We start from the raw sequence: 17754 nt of genomic DNA, 5'->3' as shown, positions 1-17754 counted from the left end.
CTGAAAGTTGACCAGATCTTGGTCTCTAGGCTCTGGTTCGGGAACTGGTTGATTCTCTTCCGATGTTTGTCAACACGGGGAAAATATTCCAGTGGCAATATGTAACTGGAGCAGTGTGAGAAGGGGGCTGACTGACTGCTCATCTCCATAATTAAGCCAGACCCCTTCTCTGGCCATACAACCGCTGTGACAAAATAAAATGGCTGGCCTAGTTAATGTAATAAACCAATCAATACATGCAGAAAAAAAAAAAAAAAGACCCAACAATTCTCCATTAACAGAAAAGTACAAACTTTCATGGCTCACAAAAATGACAATGATGGCTATTCAAAACAAAAATTAAAAAAAGTTATGGGCCTCAAGGCACAACACAGCAATCCTTAGCGGGTTTCCCAAGTTTTTATTTTTAAATTACTGGGCTGTATCTTAAAAAGAAGAATGATAACGACGACTAAGCAAAGGAAGTTCCTATTCCTGCTCCATTCTTTTTCTTAACTTCATGCAATAAGTTCTGGGACTGAAATAATTTGGTGTTAATTAATAATAAATAATATTTACATAGCGCCAACATATCCCGCAGCGCTTTACAGTTTTGCACACATTATCATCACTATGCCCATGGGGGCTCATAATCTAAATTCCCTATCAGTATGTCTTTGGAATGTGGGAGGAAACCTGAGAACCCGGAGGAAACCCACGCAAACACGAGAACATACAAACATTTATATACCTTAAAATTTTCATATGACTGTATCAGGGGGTCCACACTGGGTATGGATTTATTAAAGCAGTGAACCATAACAAAATGTGGCTTCTGCTGTGGGATATTCGGCGGTCATGTAGCAACCTGGCTATAAAGGATTCCATACTATACAACACCGGAGACACCTGAACCTTTCCCAAAGATAACAGCTTACTGCAGGGGGCAGGGGTGAGGGTGGTCCAAACCAATAGCCTGAGGGAAGGAGGTTGTTCTAGATGATAATGATGTTGATGTAATATTTTGTGGGATCTGATGAAACAACATGGCTTTAGAAGTACAGCAACAGTGTAGATGTGAGTTCTTACCTCAGATTTTTCCAATTTTGTCTGAGCGTCAATCTGAGTTACGATTTCATTCATATTGGTTTCTAGAACCATACCGCCCATCACCATTTCTGCAAGGATGTTGTGTACCTAACAGAAAAAAAGCCATTAAACATCCACTTATTGTACTTTGCACAGAAAACTTTTGGTAGGAACATAATACGTCTTCTCCATCTTTACTATACTATTTGTAGTATTTCGCAGTACTGTGCAAACGTTTAAGGCAGGTGTGGAAAAAATGAATTCAAAATCTGAAGTATTAGTTTATTTTTATCAAGTAACAAAATGAAAAGTGGAAGAACATAAGAAGAAATCTAAATTAACTCAATATGTAGTGTGGCCACACTTTGCCTTCAAAACAGCATCAGTTCTTCTAGGTACACCGGCACACAGTTTTTGAAGGATTGAAGATTATTCCAAACATCTTGGGGAACTAAACACAGATCTTCTATGGATGTAGACTTGTGAAAATCCTTCTGAGTCTTCATGAGAAAATGGAGTTATTGATTTGGTCAGGATTAATAGTGGCCTTATTGCTAAGAAATACAATACTTATACATCACACAATACCACTACGGAGGTATCCCAAACATGCAGCCAATGTCATTAAGATGTACCTTCAGCATAAAGAAGAACAAAGATCAACAAGGAGTCCTGGAAGTGATCATATCGCCTCAGAGTCTGTGAGGAAATACCTGAGAACCAGAAGATTTGCAAACGCCTATATCCATAGAAGATCTGTGGTTACTTCTCCAAGATGCATGCAACAACCTCCCTGCCAAGTTCCTTCACAAACTCTATACATATACAGGCTGGGCTTGTAGGCATTCGTAAATTTTAGCATATATTGCAATACTAGAGTATTAATAAAAACAATCGCGGATCAAGTTCCTGATATTAAAAAAAAAAAAAAAAAAAACAACTTTTAAGCTGTATGCACACGCTGCAGATTTTTTGCGTTCATTGGGGGACACAGGAACCATGGGTGTATGCTGCTGCCACTAGGAGGCTGACACTATGCACAAAAAAAGTTAGCTCCTCCTCTGCAGAGTACACCCCATCGACTGGCATTATGCTCTTCAGTTAGTGAGAAAGCAGTAGGAGAAAAAAAAACCAATAAAGGTTGAAAGAACATAACCACAAATATGAGAACTGTAAACATAAGAACAGTCATAGAACAACAGAAACTGAATAATATGGGAGGGTGTTGTGTCCCCCAATGAAGGCTCCGAGAAACAGATTTTACGGTAAGCAACCAAAAATCCTGTTTTCTCCATCGCCTTATTGAGGGACACGGGAACCATGGGACGTCCCAAAGTTGTACATGGGGAGGAAAAAAACAGACTTCCATCAGGTCAGAGGACTCACCACTGCCACCTGCAAGATCCTCCTGCCTAGGCGGACGTCCGCCGAAGCGTAGGTATGGACCTTGTAAAATTTGGCGAACGTGTGGATGGAAGACCAGGTTGCCGCTTTGCAGAGCTGCAGGGCGGAAGCCCTATGGTGCACCGCCCAGGAGGTGCTGACTGCCCGGGTAGAGCGAGCCTTAACCCCAGGAGGGAGCACTCTGTTCTTGACCCAGTAAGCCTCCAAAATTGCCGTTCTGATCCAATTCGTCTTCCGGAAAGAGGCCGTTCGAGCCAGGTAGATCCTCACTGCCCTGACAAGGCCCAGCTTGTTCAACGATCACTCCAGAGGATGAGTCGGAGCTGGACAAAAGGAAGGTAGGAAGATGTCCTCGTTGAGGTGGAAAGTGGAAACCACCTTAGGAAGGAAGGAAGGCGGAGGTCTCAGGACCACCTTGTCCTGGTGGAAAACCAAGAAAGGAGGTCAACAAGGAAGGGCCGCTAACTCCGAAATGCACCGGATAGAGGTGATGGCCACAAGAAAAGCTACTTTACAAGATAGAACTGACAGGGAAACCTCCCTGAGAGGCTCAAAGAGGAACCCCTCAGAACCTCCAGAACAAGATTAAGATCCCATGCATTCACAGGAGCCCTGTAAAGAGGGACAGCATGGGCTACTCCCTGAAGAAAGGTCTTGACCTGCGGCCGAGAAGATAACGTCTTCTGGAAGAGGATAGAGAGAGCAGAAACCTGGCCCTTTTAGGGAGCTGAGGGCAAGGCCTGCATCCAGTCCTGCCTGAAGGAAGGCCAAGATGGAAGGAAGGGAAAAGGACACAGGTGAAATGCGGTTGGACTCGCACCAATGGAAATAAGCCTTCCAGGTATAGATCCTGGAAGACGAAGGCTTCCTAGCCTGAATCATAGTGTGAATCACCCGATCTGAAAGGCCGGACGCTCTTAGAACTGCGGTCTCAACAGCCACGCCGTCAAACTGAGTGACCGAGAATTTGGGTGGCAGATCGGACCGAGACAGCAGATCAGGTCTGTCTGGAAGCTGCCAAGGGGCATCCGCGAGAAGATTGACGATCTCCCCAAACCAAGATCTCCTGGGCCAATCCGGGGCGATCAGAATGACCGGCACCCCTTCCGCCTTGATCTTTTTCAACAGCTTGGGAAGCAAGGGCAGGGGTGGAAACAGATAGGGGTGCACAAACTGCGACCAAGAAATGGCCAGAGCGGCGATAGGATTGCGGGGCCTGGAGACGAACCGTTCTTTTTCTGGGACGGGAACGATTACCCCGAATTTGAGGAGAGAAGCGATGGCTGCAAAGAAACCCGGAACTTGAGCGGGGTCTCTTGGAGGTCGGGATTAGAAAAAAACGATCCGGGGGCCGAGAAATGAACTCTATTTTGTATCCCGAGCATACAACTTCCCTGACCCATGCGTCCTCTACTGAGGAGATCAAGACGTCTCTGACGAAGAGGAGACGGGCGCCCAGCCAGGGAAGTGGGCTGGGGTCTTGTTGCGAGTCTTGCTGTGGTGGACCTTCCGGTCCTAGACCTGGAGGATCTACCTTGGGAGTAGCGGGAACGCCAGGAAGGAGTGGGTCTAAAGGATACCTTCTTCTCTTGACGTGCCTGTGGCCTCTGCTGTTGGGAAAAGGAATCTGACGCCGTGAAACAACGAAAGGGCCAAAATTGGCGTCTAGGAGGAGGACGGCGAGGTTTAGACTGGAGAAGAAGGGAACTTGTGCCCCCGGTGACGTCCTTAATGATTTGGTCCAGCTTAGAACCAAATAGACGTGAACCCTGAAAAGGCAGGCTGTAAGAGACTTCTTAGAAGACAAATCCGCCTGCCAGGCCTTGAGCCAAACGGTCCGACGGATGGCAACAGCATTACTGGACGCCTGAGCCGCACAAGACACGGCATCTAGGGAAGCGGAGACCAAGTATTCACCCGCATGAGAAATCTGGTTGGCAAGCTCCACCAGCTGTCCAGGTGGGGCCCCGTCCAGGATGTCCCGAAGGAGTTGTCTGGCCTATTTGGATATGGATTTTGAAACCCAAGTGGAAGCAAAGTCCGGGCAAAGTGTAGACACAGCCGCTTCGAAGGCTGACTTCGCAAAGGATTCTATGACTATCGTCAGAAACTTTCAAAGATGCTCCGCCGGATAGCGGAAAGACCGTGTTAGTGGACAGCCTGGAAACTGGAGGATCCACTGAGGGAGAAACAGTCCAATTAGCGGTGAGCTCCAGAGAAAAGGAATATAAAACGCCAAGGAGCTTTCCTCTCTGAAAGCGTCTGGTCGGATTCTCTCTTTCTCTGGTAAGGATCTCCTTGAATTCAGGGTGAGGAGCGAAAAACTTGGAAGGTGGTTTAGACAGTCTGAACGAAACCACCTGATCTGCGGGTTCCGTAGAGGAATCTTTGATGCCACAGGTCTGATTTATCGCTCCAAAGAGGTTCTGAACCATATCCCTCAAGTTAGAGATTTGGTTCGGATCCAGCTCCGAAATATCCTCAGAAGGCGCATCTGAGAATGCCTCGCCTGACTCAGGGGAGGAGGACCGGGGGAGGAAGCCGACCGCAGAGAAGGTCCGTGGGGCGATGTGGAACGAGAAGAGGACTCAGACCGGCATTCCTGTCTGGATCTTTTGCGGCCTATATTGGAAGTCTCGGACGGAGCTTCCTGCGACCCGCTGGCTACTGTGGAAGTCTGCAGGGGCAGCCGATCAAGCTGGGACACCCGTGTGAGATCCACTACCGATTGTGACACAGAGGAGGCCCAGCCTGGGGAAGGGACTTCGCTCTCAGGCAGAACAGCAGGGGGGTCCTGGGCGGTGGGCATAATGGGGTCAGTTACAAGACGAACACGCAAAGTGTTTGACTTAGGCTATGTGCACACGATGCGGATTCGCAGCGTTTTTTGCAGTGCAGAAACGCTGCAGATCCGCAATTGATTTACAGTACAATGTAAATCAATGAGAAAAAAAAAATGCTGTGCACACTTTGCGGAAAATCCGCTGCCTAAACGCTGCGGTTTAAAAGAAGTAGCATGTCACTTTTTTGTGAATCTCCAGCATTTTTGGACCCATTCCATTATAGAAAACCGCAGGGGTAAAAAAACGCAGCAAATCCGCAAGAAAACCGCAGGAACAGCGCACAAAAAACGCTGCGGAACCGTACAAAAAATACGACAAATCCGCAGGTGCGTTTTCTGCCAGGAGAGGCAGAATCCGCACCAGAAATTCCTAAGGCTAATCCGCAACGTGTGCACATAGCCTAAGGCAGAGGAAGTAGAGCAAGAAGTAGGAAAGCAAGAGCGACCTCCCTTAGAATTAGACATGACGAACGGGTTCCTGACGAATGCCAGAAGGTTAGGGGACAGGAGGACAGAGGAGAGTGTCAGTCTGCAGTGCAGAGCTACTCACGGCAGACGAAGCGGTTCCAGATGGAAGAAGCTGCCCAGCTTGTAGATGATCCCCCAGGGAAAATAACCCTTCAGGCAGGAAGGTAATGCGACTCCTGCAGCGATCCAGTGAAGGGGACCTGGGCCACGTTGTCGTCCAGGGAGCAGGTGAAGATGGCAGCTGTAGGTGAGAACACCAGACTGTGCGCTGAAAAGGGGCGGAGAGGGGCGTGAGTGGCACCAAAAAACACTCTGCAGTGACACGGAGAGGGGCGGAGCTAGCCGCGCGGGTTGGGAGCACCAAGATGGCACCGGTGGGTGGAGCTCACCAGGGGAATGATGGTCGGGTGGGAGAAAAGTCCGCCCGAGGAAACAGGAAGTTGGTGGAGTCACGGCGCCGGAAGTAGGCCCTGGGAGAAGCAGGAGACTAAATTAGAGGCCAGCGACCACCGGAGAGGGCCGCAGCGTCGGAGAATGTGCGGTCACTGGAAAAATGGTAAGGCTGCCGCGCCAAGGACAGAAAAGTGCGCAGCCGCAGGAAAAGCGGCGCGGCTGCCTGTAGGGTCGCCGCGCCGGCTGAGAGAAAAGGTGCGGCCGCAGGGAAAACCGTGCGGCTGGCTATAAGGCAACCGCGCAGGAAACAGTGCAGACCGCCAGGAGGAGTATCGCGGACGCCTGCAAAGGTCATCACGTGAACGGAGCTATGACCCCCGCCCTCTCCCACGGACAAGAAATGAGGGGAACATGCCGACCAGGCCAAAGGCAGCCTGGAACTCTGTGAACCTCAGCGAATGAAGTGGAAATCCCAAGGGACCCCCTATGACTACCCCGGATTTGAGGAGGGATACAGAGGTATCTAAGGGTAGGGGTGGGAATACTCACATAAGACATCCCATGCGGTCTGTTACTAACCTCAAAACCGGGGTAGGTATCAGGCGTCCAGGGAGCTGGTGATGGGCGTCCTCGTCTCCTCCGACTGACAGGCTCTGGTGGGCGAGTGGGTGGGGGACGGAGCTAGGACCGGACTTCTAAGCATGCTTGTGTGCTAGGATCTTGGTCCTGCTGTCGGATCTATGAGGAAATGGGGTGGCAGTACACGCCGTACTCATAGTCCGTAATGTGGGATTACAGTTGTGACTATTCACACTGTATCCCTCCGGAAAAACCTGCAAGAAAACGACGCACATTGAGGTAGATATGGGTCTAATAAAAGACCCGTGTCCACCTCCTACTGACACTAAGCTAAACTGAAGGGTATAATGCCAGTCGGTTGGGGTGTACACTGCAGAGGAGGAGCTAACTTTTTTGTGCATAGTGTCAGCCTCCTAGTGGCAGCAGCATACAGCCATGGTTCCTTTGTCCCCCAATGAGGCGATAGAGAAAAGATAGCAGCAAAACCAAATATGTGGAGTCCACAAAATTTCAATAAACAGAAAAAAAATAATTTATCTTATATGGTGAATATCATAAACCATTTGGTTTCTGCACCTCTTAAAAAAAATGTAATAAAAAGCAATCAAAACATTGCTTGTACCTCAAAATGATATTAATGAATTGCTTGGGATGTCATCGAGGTCACCAAACTTCAGGTGCCCGGCTGGGAACGCACTCAGTGACTGGCGGTAACCTCGATGATGTCACTGCTAGTCACTGATGCTGTGCTTGCAGCAGATCATTCAATGGTGGTTCTCAGCCTGGACGATCGCATCTCGGCACCGTCCAGGATAAAAACTGTTTATCGCCAGACATGGATTACGGCATGGGACAGAACCACAGACAGGTGAGAGATATGGTTGTTTTTTATTTTTGTTTTATTACAGGAGACTATAGCTCCAATGGAATGGGCAGTGAAGGGAGTATGGTTTAATTTGGAATCATTAAATGAATGTGTCATTCTTTCAAATAAAAGACTCGTCTGTGTGTTCATTTACAATATAACTATAGAATTAGTAATGGATAGGTGCCTTGTAGACGCCTCTCCATTACTAAGCCGTGGGCTTGATATCACCAGACAATACAAAGGTGACATTAACCCCACAAATATGAACCCCACTTGCCACCACTACAGGGCAAGTGGGAATAGCCAGGCAAAAGGGCCAGAATTGGCACATCTAATAGATGAGCCTTTTCTGGGCGGTTGTGGGCTGCTATTTTTAGGCTGGGAAAGGGCCAATATCAATGGCACTTTACCAGTCTGAGAATACAAGCTCTCAGCTGTCTGCTTTAGCAAGGCTGGCTGTCAAAAATGGGGAGTATAAATAATTTTTTTAAAAAGCACGGGGACCCCATGATTCTTGATAACCAACCTTGCTAACACTGACAGCTGAGGGTTGCAGCCTCCAGCTGTCAGTTTTGCCTGGCTGGTTATCAAAAATACAAAAGAACAGACACCTTTTTATTTTTTTATTTAGATTGCCGGCTGATGAATAGTCCAATCAGCCACTCCTGCGCTCACTTATTGGCGTCAGCAGGCATAGGCTGATGGGAGCAGTAGTCCCATCAGCCCACGCCAGTGACCAAAGGTAAAATTTATACCTCCGATCACAGCTGCAGGCTCACACTGTCATTTGACAGTGTGGGAACCATGGATGTCTTACCTGCCGTAATGATTTTATCGGTGATCAGAAGCAATGTATGCTGTGCTGTCATGCACATGACAGAGCGACAAACACCCGGAGTTCAGGGGGCCGAACCCGAACAGTAACACGGTCTTCCTGGTGACGTCCGTGTTTGGTGTCCATGCCTGAACAGAAGGTGTTTGGTATGGACGCCGAACTTTACTGTTGAGGGTCGCCAATTTCTAGCCCTGACACAGTTTTCTTTTTTTTCTTTTTTTTTCTTGAAAGATATAAAAGTACTTATGTTTGGAATCACCTTAATTGTACTAACCTAAAGAACCATATTTTCAGGTCACTTAACGCACAACAAATGCTGAAAAATGAAATACAAAATCCATGACTGAACTACATTTACAATTTGTTTCCCTTTTTCAGTACCATTGTATTGTAAAATTAAAGGTGTAATTCAAAACCAAAGCTTGTCCCCTCAAGTGTTATCACACTTGGAAGAAATAAAAAATCTAGTGCAAAAAATAAGCTTGGAAACGGCTGGGAGGTGTGAAATATTAGGCTGGAACCAATTGATTAATATCACCCCTATACACAAAAAGGGAAAAATTTGTGGTGAAAATCTGCCACAGAAATGGACATGCTGCAGATTTCACGGCAGATGAACCTGATGTGAATGAGCCTAAAAGAAATGAACGTGCGAGAAATGAGCCGAGTCTGCAGTTTATGTATGTGATCTGACACATGGTGGATGTGTTATTAATATAGAATACTTATCACATACATTATCTTGCCAGTTGGCTTCCTCTCATAGTGACAAAGGAAAGCGTGATAATGAATATGTTGTAATATCACTTTAACGTGCAGTTGTTTACTCCAGAAAGGATATAAATATTTCGTTTTCCGAGGCCGGAATTGTCACCAGTGTCCCGCCCCATAAGTAGAATGCATGTAAAATGTTTGAGTTCATTGTGGAAAAACAAATTAAAGATTCAAGAGCAGAACAAAGGAAGAGAACAATATTATACTTCATTCCTGCACATCCAAGTGAGATACAGCCATCTGGCATCTGTTCATTTACATTCAACTACTGGCTCCACCGAAGACTGGAGGAAAGTTTCACTAGAACGCGAGAATCTCACATCTGTGCCACAGGAGACGGCGCGAGCGAAAGGAAAGTTAAGCGGAAATGAGGGAAAGTTTTGATCACTCTGACATTTTTAAAGGAACAACTAAGTGTTTCTTTTCTGGAAGAAACATGTGGAGTCCCATTTCCTAAAATATTCAGATGTAGAACAAAACCTTGATCAATGGATATCAGCTGCTGTACCCAAGAGGACAGATGGAGCGCTGCTACTGAGAAATCACTTGATTATTTTTTCAAGTTTTTGAAAACCCTGATTAAAGCGAAGTGTCATCAGAAAATGACCATTGTTTAAAAAGGATTTGATCTTATTAAGTATATTTTCTTAATTTTTTTCACATATCTGTATCTATACCCAAAAAATTGAAATATTGCAAGTTTCACGCTGATTAACAGGTCAAATATTAGGGTCAATTTTCCTGATCTGTAAAAATGACTTTTCCTCAGTTGCATTATCATTAAAGACAGTATTACAATGGAAGATGACACCTCCATGTAAACAAGGGCTGTGGAGTCGGATGATGTGTCCATTTGGTGGAGTCAGAGTCAGTATAAAATGGACCTTCTCCGACTCCTAAAATATATAATACATTGGGTACAGTAGTACAATGCAGGATGTGCTGTAAATGTTTTCATAAGAATTTGGGAAAGTTCTGAAATGTCCTATAAATGTCTGTTCTGTTCCTGATCTAAAGATCACGGCTATTAGTGGAGATGAATCTGTGCTGCACTTTATGCACATGCTCAGTGGTGATCAGGGCTGGAGAGTCAGGAGTCAGGGACATTGAGGAGTCGGAAGTTTGGATTACATACTCCACAGACCTGTATCCTACAGGATCCATGATTTACAATAGGTGATTGTCACAGCTTACTTCCTCCTCCTCCCTTCATAATGACCAGTTGAAACTCTTCACCAGAGGCCCCAACCTGTGGCTCAGGAGCCACATGTGGCTCGCAGGCCTATGATTTGTGGCTTGCAGCTGTCTGCCAGCTTTGTGAATTAGCTCAAATCTAGCAAACAACTACGAAAAGCAGGTCTCCAGATGATGATTGCCGTGAGTAGCCCCAATCAGAAGAGCAGATCTGTATGCACAAACTGGCCTGAGGGAGTTAGAGAAATTAAATATGGTAAGTTGGAGATAGGATAATAATAATAATCTTTATTTATATAGCGCCAACATATTCCGCAGCGCTTTACAGTTAAACAGTTTCAAACACAACAGTCATAGGTAACAATGTTAACAATACAGCAATAAAGCAAAATAAGACAAAACAAGACAACCCTGCTCGTGAGAGCTTACAATCTACAATGAGGTGGGGGAGATACAAAGTACAGGTGTGTATTTACAATGATGTATTTACAATGATGGTCCAGCCATCTTCATGGAGTGGGGGGTAGATGGAGATACTGAATGGGCTACACACACACACACACAAACATAAAATGAGTTTGATTAGGGAACGTGATAGGCCGCTCTGAACAAATGAGTTTTGAGGGAGCGCCTAAAACTATGCAAGTTGCGGATGGTCCTAATATCTTGGGGTAGAGCATTCCAGAGGATTGGTGCAGCACAGGAGAAGTCTTGTAGTCGGGAGTGGGAGGTACGGATTAGTGCAGAGGTTAGTCGAAAGTCGTTTGCAGAGCGCAGTGGTCGGCTAGGCCGATAGACAGAAACGAGGGAGGAGATGTAAGGGGGTGCCGCACTGTGGAGAGCTTTGTGGGTGAGAACAAGTACTTTGAATTGTATCCTGTAATGAATGGGCAGCCAGTGTAACGACTGGCGAAGAGTGGACACGTCCGAGTAACGATTAGCCAGATGGACAACCCTGGCTGCCGCATTAAGGATAGACTGGAGAGGGGAAAGTCGCGTGAGGGGGAGGCCAATTAATAGAGCGTTACAGTAGTCCAGACGGGAGTGGATTAGGGCTACAGTGAGAGTTTTTGTTGTCTCCATGGTGAGAAAAGGGCGGATTCTAGAGATGTTCTTTAGGTGTAAGCGGCACGAGCGGGCAAGAGATTGTATGTGGGAGGTGAAGGAGAGATCAGAGTCAAACATAACACCCAGACAGCGTGCCTGCTGCCGGGGTGTTATTATGGTGCCACCCACGGAGAGGGAAATGTCAGATTTAGGGAGGTTAGTAGAAGGCGGGAGCAGAATTAGTTCAGTTTTGGAGAGGTTGAGTTTCAGATAGAGAGCGGACATGATGTCAGAGACTGAGGACAGACAGTCAGTGGCGTTCTGTAGTACAGCAGGAGTAAGGTCAGGGGATGACGTGTATAGTTGTGTGTCATCAGCGTAAAGATGGTACTGAAAGCCAAATCTGCTGATGGTCTGTCCAATTGGGGCTGTGTAGAGGGAGAAGAGAAGGGGGCCAAGGACTGAGCCCTGAGGTACCCCGACAGCGAGAGGAAGAGGAGATGAAGTGGAGCCAGAGAACAGAACATTGAAGGAGCGGTCAGAAAGATAGGAGGAGAACCAGGAGAGAGCAGTGTCCTTAATGCCTAGTGACTGGAGCCTACAGAGTAAGAGAGGGTGGTCAACAGTGTCGAAAGATGCAGAAAGATCGAGAAGAATGAGCAGAGAGTGGTCACCATTACGTTTTGCTGTCAGAAGGTCATTGGTCACCTTGATGAGTGCAGTTTCTGTCGAATGTAGGGGGCGGAACCCGGACTGTGAAGGGTCTAGGAGGGAATGAGTGGAGAGGTAACGGGTAAGGCGGGAGTAGACTAGGCACTCCAGGAGTTTTGAGATGAAGGGGAGATTGGAGACCGGTCTGTAGTTGTTTGTGCAGGATGGGTCAAGGGTGGGTTTTTTTAGTAATGGAGTAATGATAGAGTGTTTGAAGGAGGAGGGAAAAATACAAGAGGAAAGGGAGAGATTAAAAATTGTAGTTAGGTGAGTTGTGACGGCTGGAGAGAGAGACTGGAGGAGGTGTGAGGGAATGGGGTCGGTGGTGCATGTAGTCGGGCGAGAAGAGGAGAGGAGCCTGGAGACTACTTCTTCTGTGATGGGATCGAATGTGGAGAGTGAGCCAGAGGAGATGCAGGGAGCAATGGGAGTCATTGCACTTGGTGTCTGGGAGCGGATTTCCTGACGAATATTGTCTATTTTCTCTATAAAGTGGGAGGCCAGGTCATCAGCACAAATGTCTGTGATATGGTCTTGTGCTTTTGGCCTGAGGAGGGAGTGAAAGGTGTTAAAAAGTTTCTTGGGGTTGTTGGCTAGTGAGGTGATAAGGGTGGTGTAGTAGGTCTGTTTGGCGAGGTGAAGGGCAGAATTAAAGGTCCTTAACATAAATTTGAAGTGTATGAAGTCTTCTGGTGTGCGAGTTTTCCTCCATAAGCGTTCAGCACACCTAGAGCATCGCTGGAGAAATCGGGTTTGCGATGTGAGCCAGGGCTGTTTCACTCTGTGTTTGGAGGTTCTGAGGGTGAGGGGAGCTACTTGGTCTAGGGTGCTTCTAAGAGTGTCATTGAAGTGATGTACCGCCAGATCAGGACAGGAAAAAGAAGAGATTGGGGACAATGATGAGTGTAAGGAGTTTGAAAGTGTATGAGGGTTAATGGCTTGTAGATTTCTGAATGTGTGGTAGGTAGGAGAGTGCTGTGGTGGGCGAGGAATTGTGAGTGTGAAGGAGAGAATGTTGTGGTCAGAGAGGGGAAGCGGTGAGTTATCTAGGTAGGAGGTTGAGCAGAGCCGGGCGAAAACCAGGTCCAGGGTGTTACCGTCTTTGTGTGTTTCAGAGGTTGAGAGCTGTGAGAGGCCTAGGGAAGTGGTTAGTGATAGAAGCTGGGATGCAGATGTGGAAGAGGGGCTGTTAATGGGGATATTGAAGTCTCCCAGGATAAGGGTTGGGAGTTCTGAGGACATGAAGTGCGGCAGCCAGGCAGAGAAGTGGTCCAGGAAGTGGGTGGGTGAGCCTGAGGGCGGTATATGACTGCTACTCTGAGGGAGAGGGGACGGAAGAGCCTGATGGTGTGGACCTCAAAAGAAGGGAATGAAAGTGAAGGAACTGGGGGTATAACCTGGAACGTGCATTGGGGGGACAAGAGTATGCCAACTCCACCACCAGGTCTGTTTGTGGGTCTTGGGGAATGGGAGAATTGTAAGCCACCATGGGAAAGCAGGAGAGACAGTGTCAGAGTCCTGGATCCAGGATGATATGACCTGACTGAGGAGGTGCTTGAAGCAGGATGTGACAGTGATGTGGGAGTGCTTCATGTGAGGACAAGGCCTGGGTGTAAGGTGGGGACCCCTGGATCTAGGTATACTGCTCAATGTGATTTGTGCGGGAAGGTTCAGGCTGTCATTATAACAGTTATAAGGGCTCTGGTGGCCGCTACTTTTAGGGGTGTTGGAGCAGGATGTCACTATTCTGAAGTACCAGAGGGTGGTCTGGATGGGGCTCTCTGGTAAGAAAAGTTGGGGGCCACTGCTCAATACAAACAACCAGGGTCTGCGTCAGAATTATTCTACTAATGTCCACGTGAAGAACAGGAAGTAAGAGTTTAATATTAGTTGCCAGTATAAAACTTGCAAGTTTTTTGTTTTTTTTTTTATTTTCAATGTAGATATTAATACTATTTTTGTTTTAGATTTTTGCACAAAAAAAAAAAAAACACATATGAGATAAAAATATGGTTCAATAGGGCCTGAGCTGTGCTTTACATCAGTACCTTTCATATCCCGATTCCCCACCTTTGCTGAGAAAATACCTTAGTAATCTCTCCATTTTCGCATGTCAATCACCCTGGTCCGGTCCGATGTTCGGGGCCTAATCGCCTATTCTCCCTACCTCCAGCTTTGCTCTACGAATCTTCTTTCCTGTGTTGGCGCAGTTTCCTGTGTTGGCGCATTCAAGTGGTGTCTCGCACGTGCGCAGTATGTTTTGCCCAACAGTGGGCAAAGCATTCAACTTATTATTGCGCATGCGCTGGCATTTTCCTTGACGTTCTGTGCCCCAGAAGTCTTTCTATGCTTCCGGGGCACAGAGCATAGGGTCAAAAGCCGATGTATGCGCAATAATGATTTCATGCTTTGCCCACAGTTGGTCAAAGCATAATGCACACGCGTGAGACACTAATTCAATGTGCAAAACCGCAGAAACTGACTGCAATCTGTGCTATTCACAGATCTAGTTACGTCTGACACACCAAGGAGCGGGTGGAGAGACCGCGATTAGGCCCCGCCCATCGGACCGGGGTGATTGACATACGAAAACGGAGATATTACTAAGGTATTTTCGCAGCAAAGGTGGGGAATTGGGGGATATGGAAGGTACTGATGTAAAGCTTAGCTCAGGCCCTATTGAACCATATGTTTATCTCAGATCGAAAAAAACGGGGTGACCGGTTCCCTTTAAGCATAGAAATCGGATATAAATAGATCATTTACTGATGACATTTCTTTTAAAAGGGAACGTTTTGCAGGTTTTTGCATCAGTGCATGCACAGTGAATGCCCGATGACGCAGCGAGATCAGGACTATGCATCTGTGCGAGTGATGACACCTCTGAAAAAACGACTGGTGCGATGAGTTATTGCGCAAGTTTCCGACAAGGTGACGCAGGTCACCCAGACAAGAGAGACGTGTCAGTCAAAAACAATTGGATAAGGAATTGCTTTGGAACAGAAACAAGGATGACAAAAATAAGGTATGCATTTAATCTGAATTACATTGGCCTAACAGATGAGTATATACAGTTGTGGCCAAAAGTATTGACACCCCTGCAATTCTGTCAGATAATACTCAGTTTCTTCCTGAAAATGATTGCAAACACAAATTCTTTGGTATGATCTTCATTTAATTTGTCTCAAATGAAAAAACACAAAAGAGAATGAAGCAAAAACATTGATCATTTCACACAAAACTCCAAAAATAGGCCAGACAAAAGTATTGGCACCCTCAGCCTAATACTTAGTTGCACAACCTTTAGCCAAAATAACTGCGATTAACCGCTTCCGGTAACCATCAATGAGTTTCTTACAATGCTCTGCTGGAATTTTAGGCCATTCTTCTTTGGCAAACTGCTCCAGGTCCCTGATATTTGAAGGGTGCCTTCTCCAAACTGCCATTATTAGATCTCTACACAGGTGTTCTATGGGATTCAGGTCTGGACTCCTTGCTGGCCAGCTTAGAAGTCTCCAGTGCTTTCTCTCAAACCATTTTCTAGTGCTTTTTGAAGTGTGTTTTGGGTCATTGTCCTGCTGGAAGACCCATGACCTCTGAGGGAGACCCAGCTTTCTTACACTGGGCCCTACATTATGCTGCAAAATTTGTTAGTAGTCTTCAGACTTCATAATGCCATGCACACGGTCAAGCAGTCCAGTGCCAGAGGCAGCAAAGCAACCCCAAAACATCAGGGAACCTCCGCCATGTTTGACTGTAGGGACTGTGTTCTTTTCTTTGAATGCCTCTTTTTCTCCTGTAAACTCTATGTTGATGCCTTTGCCCAAAAAAACTCTACTTTTGTCTCATCTGACCAGAGAACATTCTTCCAAAACGTTTTAGGCTTTTTCAGGTAAGTTTTGGCAAACTCCAGCCTGGCTTTTTTATGTCTCGGGGTAAGAAGTGGGGTCTTCCTGGGTCCCCTACCATACAGTCCCTTTTCATTCAGACGCTGACGGATAGTACGGGTTGACACTGTTGTACCCTCGGACTGCAGGACAGCTTGAACTTGTTTAGATGTTAGTTGAGGTTCTTTATCCAACATTCGCACAATCTTGCGTTGAAATCTCTTGTCAATTTTTCTTTTCTGTCCACATCTAGGGAGGTTAGCCACAGTACCATGGGCTTTAAACTTCTTGATGACACGGTGCACGGTAGACACAGGAACATTCAGATCTTTGGAGATGGACTTGTAGCCTTGAGATTGCTCATGCTTCCTCACAATTTGGTTTCTCAAGTCCTCAGACAGTTCTTTGGTCTTCTTTCTTTTCTCCATACTCAATGTGGTACACACAAGGACACAGGACAAAGGTTGAGTCAACTTTAATCCATGTCAACTGGCTGCAAAAGTGTGATTTAGTTATTGCCAACACCTGTTAGGTGCCACAGGTAAGTTAGAGGTGCTGTTAAATACACGAATTAGAGAAGCATCACATGATTTTTCGAACAGTGCCAATACTTTTGTCCACCCCCTTTTTTATGTTTGGTGTGGAATTATATCCAATTTGGCTTTAGGACAATTCTTTTTGTGTTTTTTCATTTAAGACAAATTAAATGAAGATAATAAAATTTGTGTTTGCAATCATTTTCAGGAAGAAACTGAGTATTAGCTGACAGAATTGCAGGGGTGTCAATACTTTTGGCCACAACTGTAGAACGAAAACTTGGTGAAAGGTCCATTTCAGCAAACGCAGAGGAGCAACACGGAGCAGTGAGGACCGATTTATGCATCCATTCAGCTAACTGTAGTCTATGAGCTCTTGGAAAATGTTGACATTTTTATGCACAGATTTTTTTTTAATACACAGATTATCTCCACCGTATGCAAGGAAAGCTTTATCCGTAGATGGAATGAAGACCGGAAAATTTCAATTTCAATTAAAAGCCTTGTATGTGAGGCATACTGGCAAGCATCACATTTATTAAAAGGTTTGTATGCCATATGTAACCCATTTGAATATTCACTCTTAAGGGGGACCGTCCTTTACCAGTCAGAGCCCATCGAAGAGAACCAATCTCTCCTATTAAATTCAGTGGTTGATGTGCAATCATTCATTTCTGTGAATATGTACTGTATTTTCCGGCATATAAGGTGACTTTTTAACCCCTGAAAATCATCTCAAAAGTCGGGGGGTCGTCTTAAACGCCGGGTACGGCGTGTGCAGGGAGCGATCCTGGATGGTTCCCAGGGTCTGGAGGAAAGGAGACTCTCCTTCAGGCCCTGGGATCCATATTCATGTAAAAAAAAAAAAAAAATGAATAAAAATAAAAAATATGGATATACTTGCCCTCCGATGGCTCCCAGCTCTCAGCGGTGTAAGCGGCGGCCTCCGTTCCTAAGGATGCATTGAGCGTAGGACCTGCGATGACGTCTTGGTCATCGCAGGTCCTTCCCTCAATGCTTCCTTAGAAACGGAGGCCGCTGCTTGCACCGCTGAGAGCCGGGGCCGTCGGAGGGTTAGTATATCCATATTTTTTATTTTTATACTTTTTTTTTTTTTTTTTACATGAACATGGATCCCAGGGCCTGAA

At 46.1% G+C, this 17754-nt stretch overlaps 1 protein-coding gene across 1 annotated transcript in view; it reads right to left on the bottom strand.

Annotated features, from left to right (window-relative positions):
• The window catches only part of AP3S1 (adaptor related protein complex 3 subunit sigma 1), a 120059-nt gene that overhangs the window by 34234 nt on the left and 68071 nt on the right, over positions 1–17754 (bottom strand). Inside the window, exon 5 of the mRNA XM_069753178.1 lies at positions 1069–1176. Within this exon, the coding sequence (XP_069609279.1) occupies positions 1069–1176 (108 nt within the window). The remainder of the gene's footprint in view (positions 1–1068; positions 1177–17754) is intronic.

The sequence above is a fragment of the Ranitomeya imitator genome, chromosome 1, assembly GCF_032444005.1.
Source record: "Ranitomeya imitator isolate aRanImi1 chromosome 1, aRanImi1.pri, whole genome shotgun sequence".
NCBI classification, from domain to species: domain Eukaryota; kingdom Metazoa; phylum Chordata; class Amphibia; order Anura; family Dendrobatidae; genus Ranitomeya; species Ranitomeya imitator.
The sequence above is the reverse complement of the archived record's forward strand: the minus strand, read 5'-3'. Positions and strand labels throughout refer to the sequence as shown.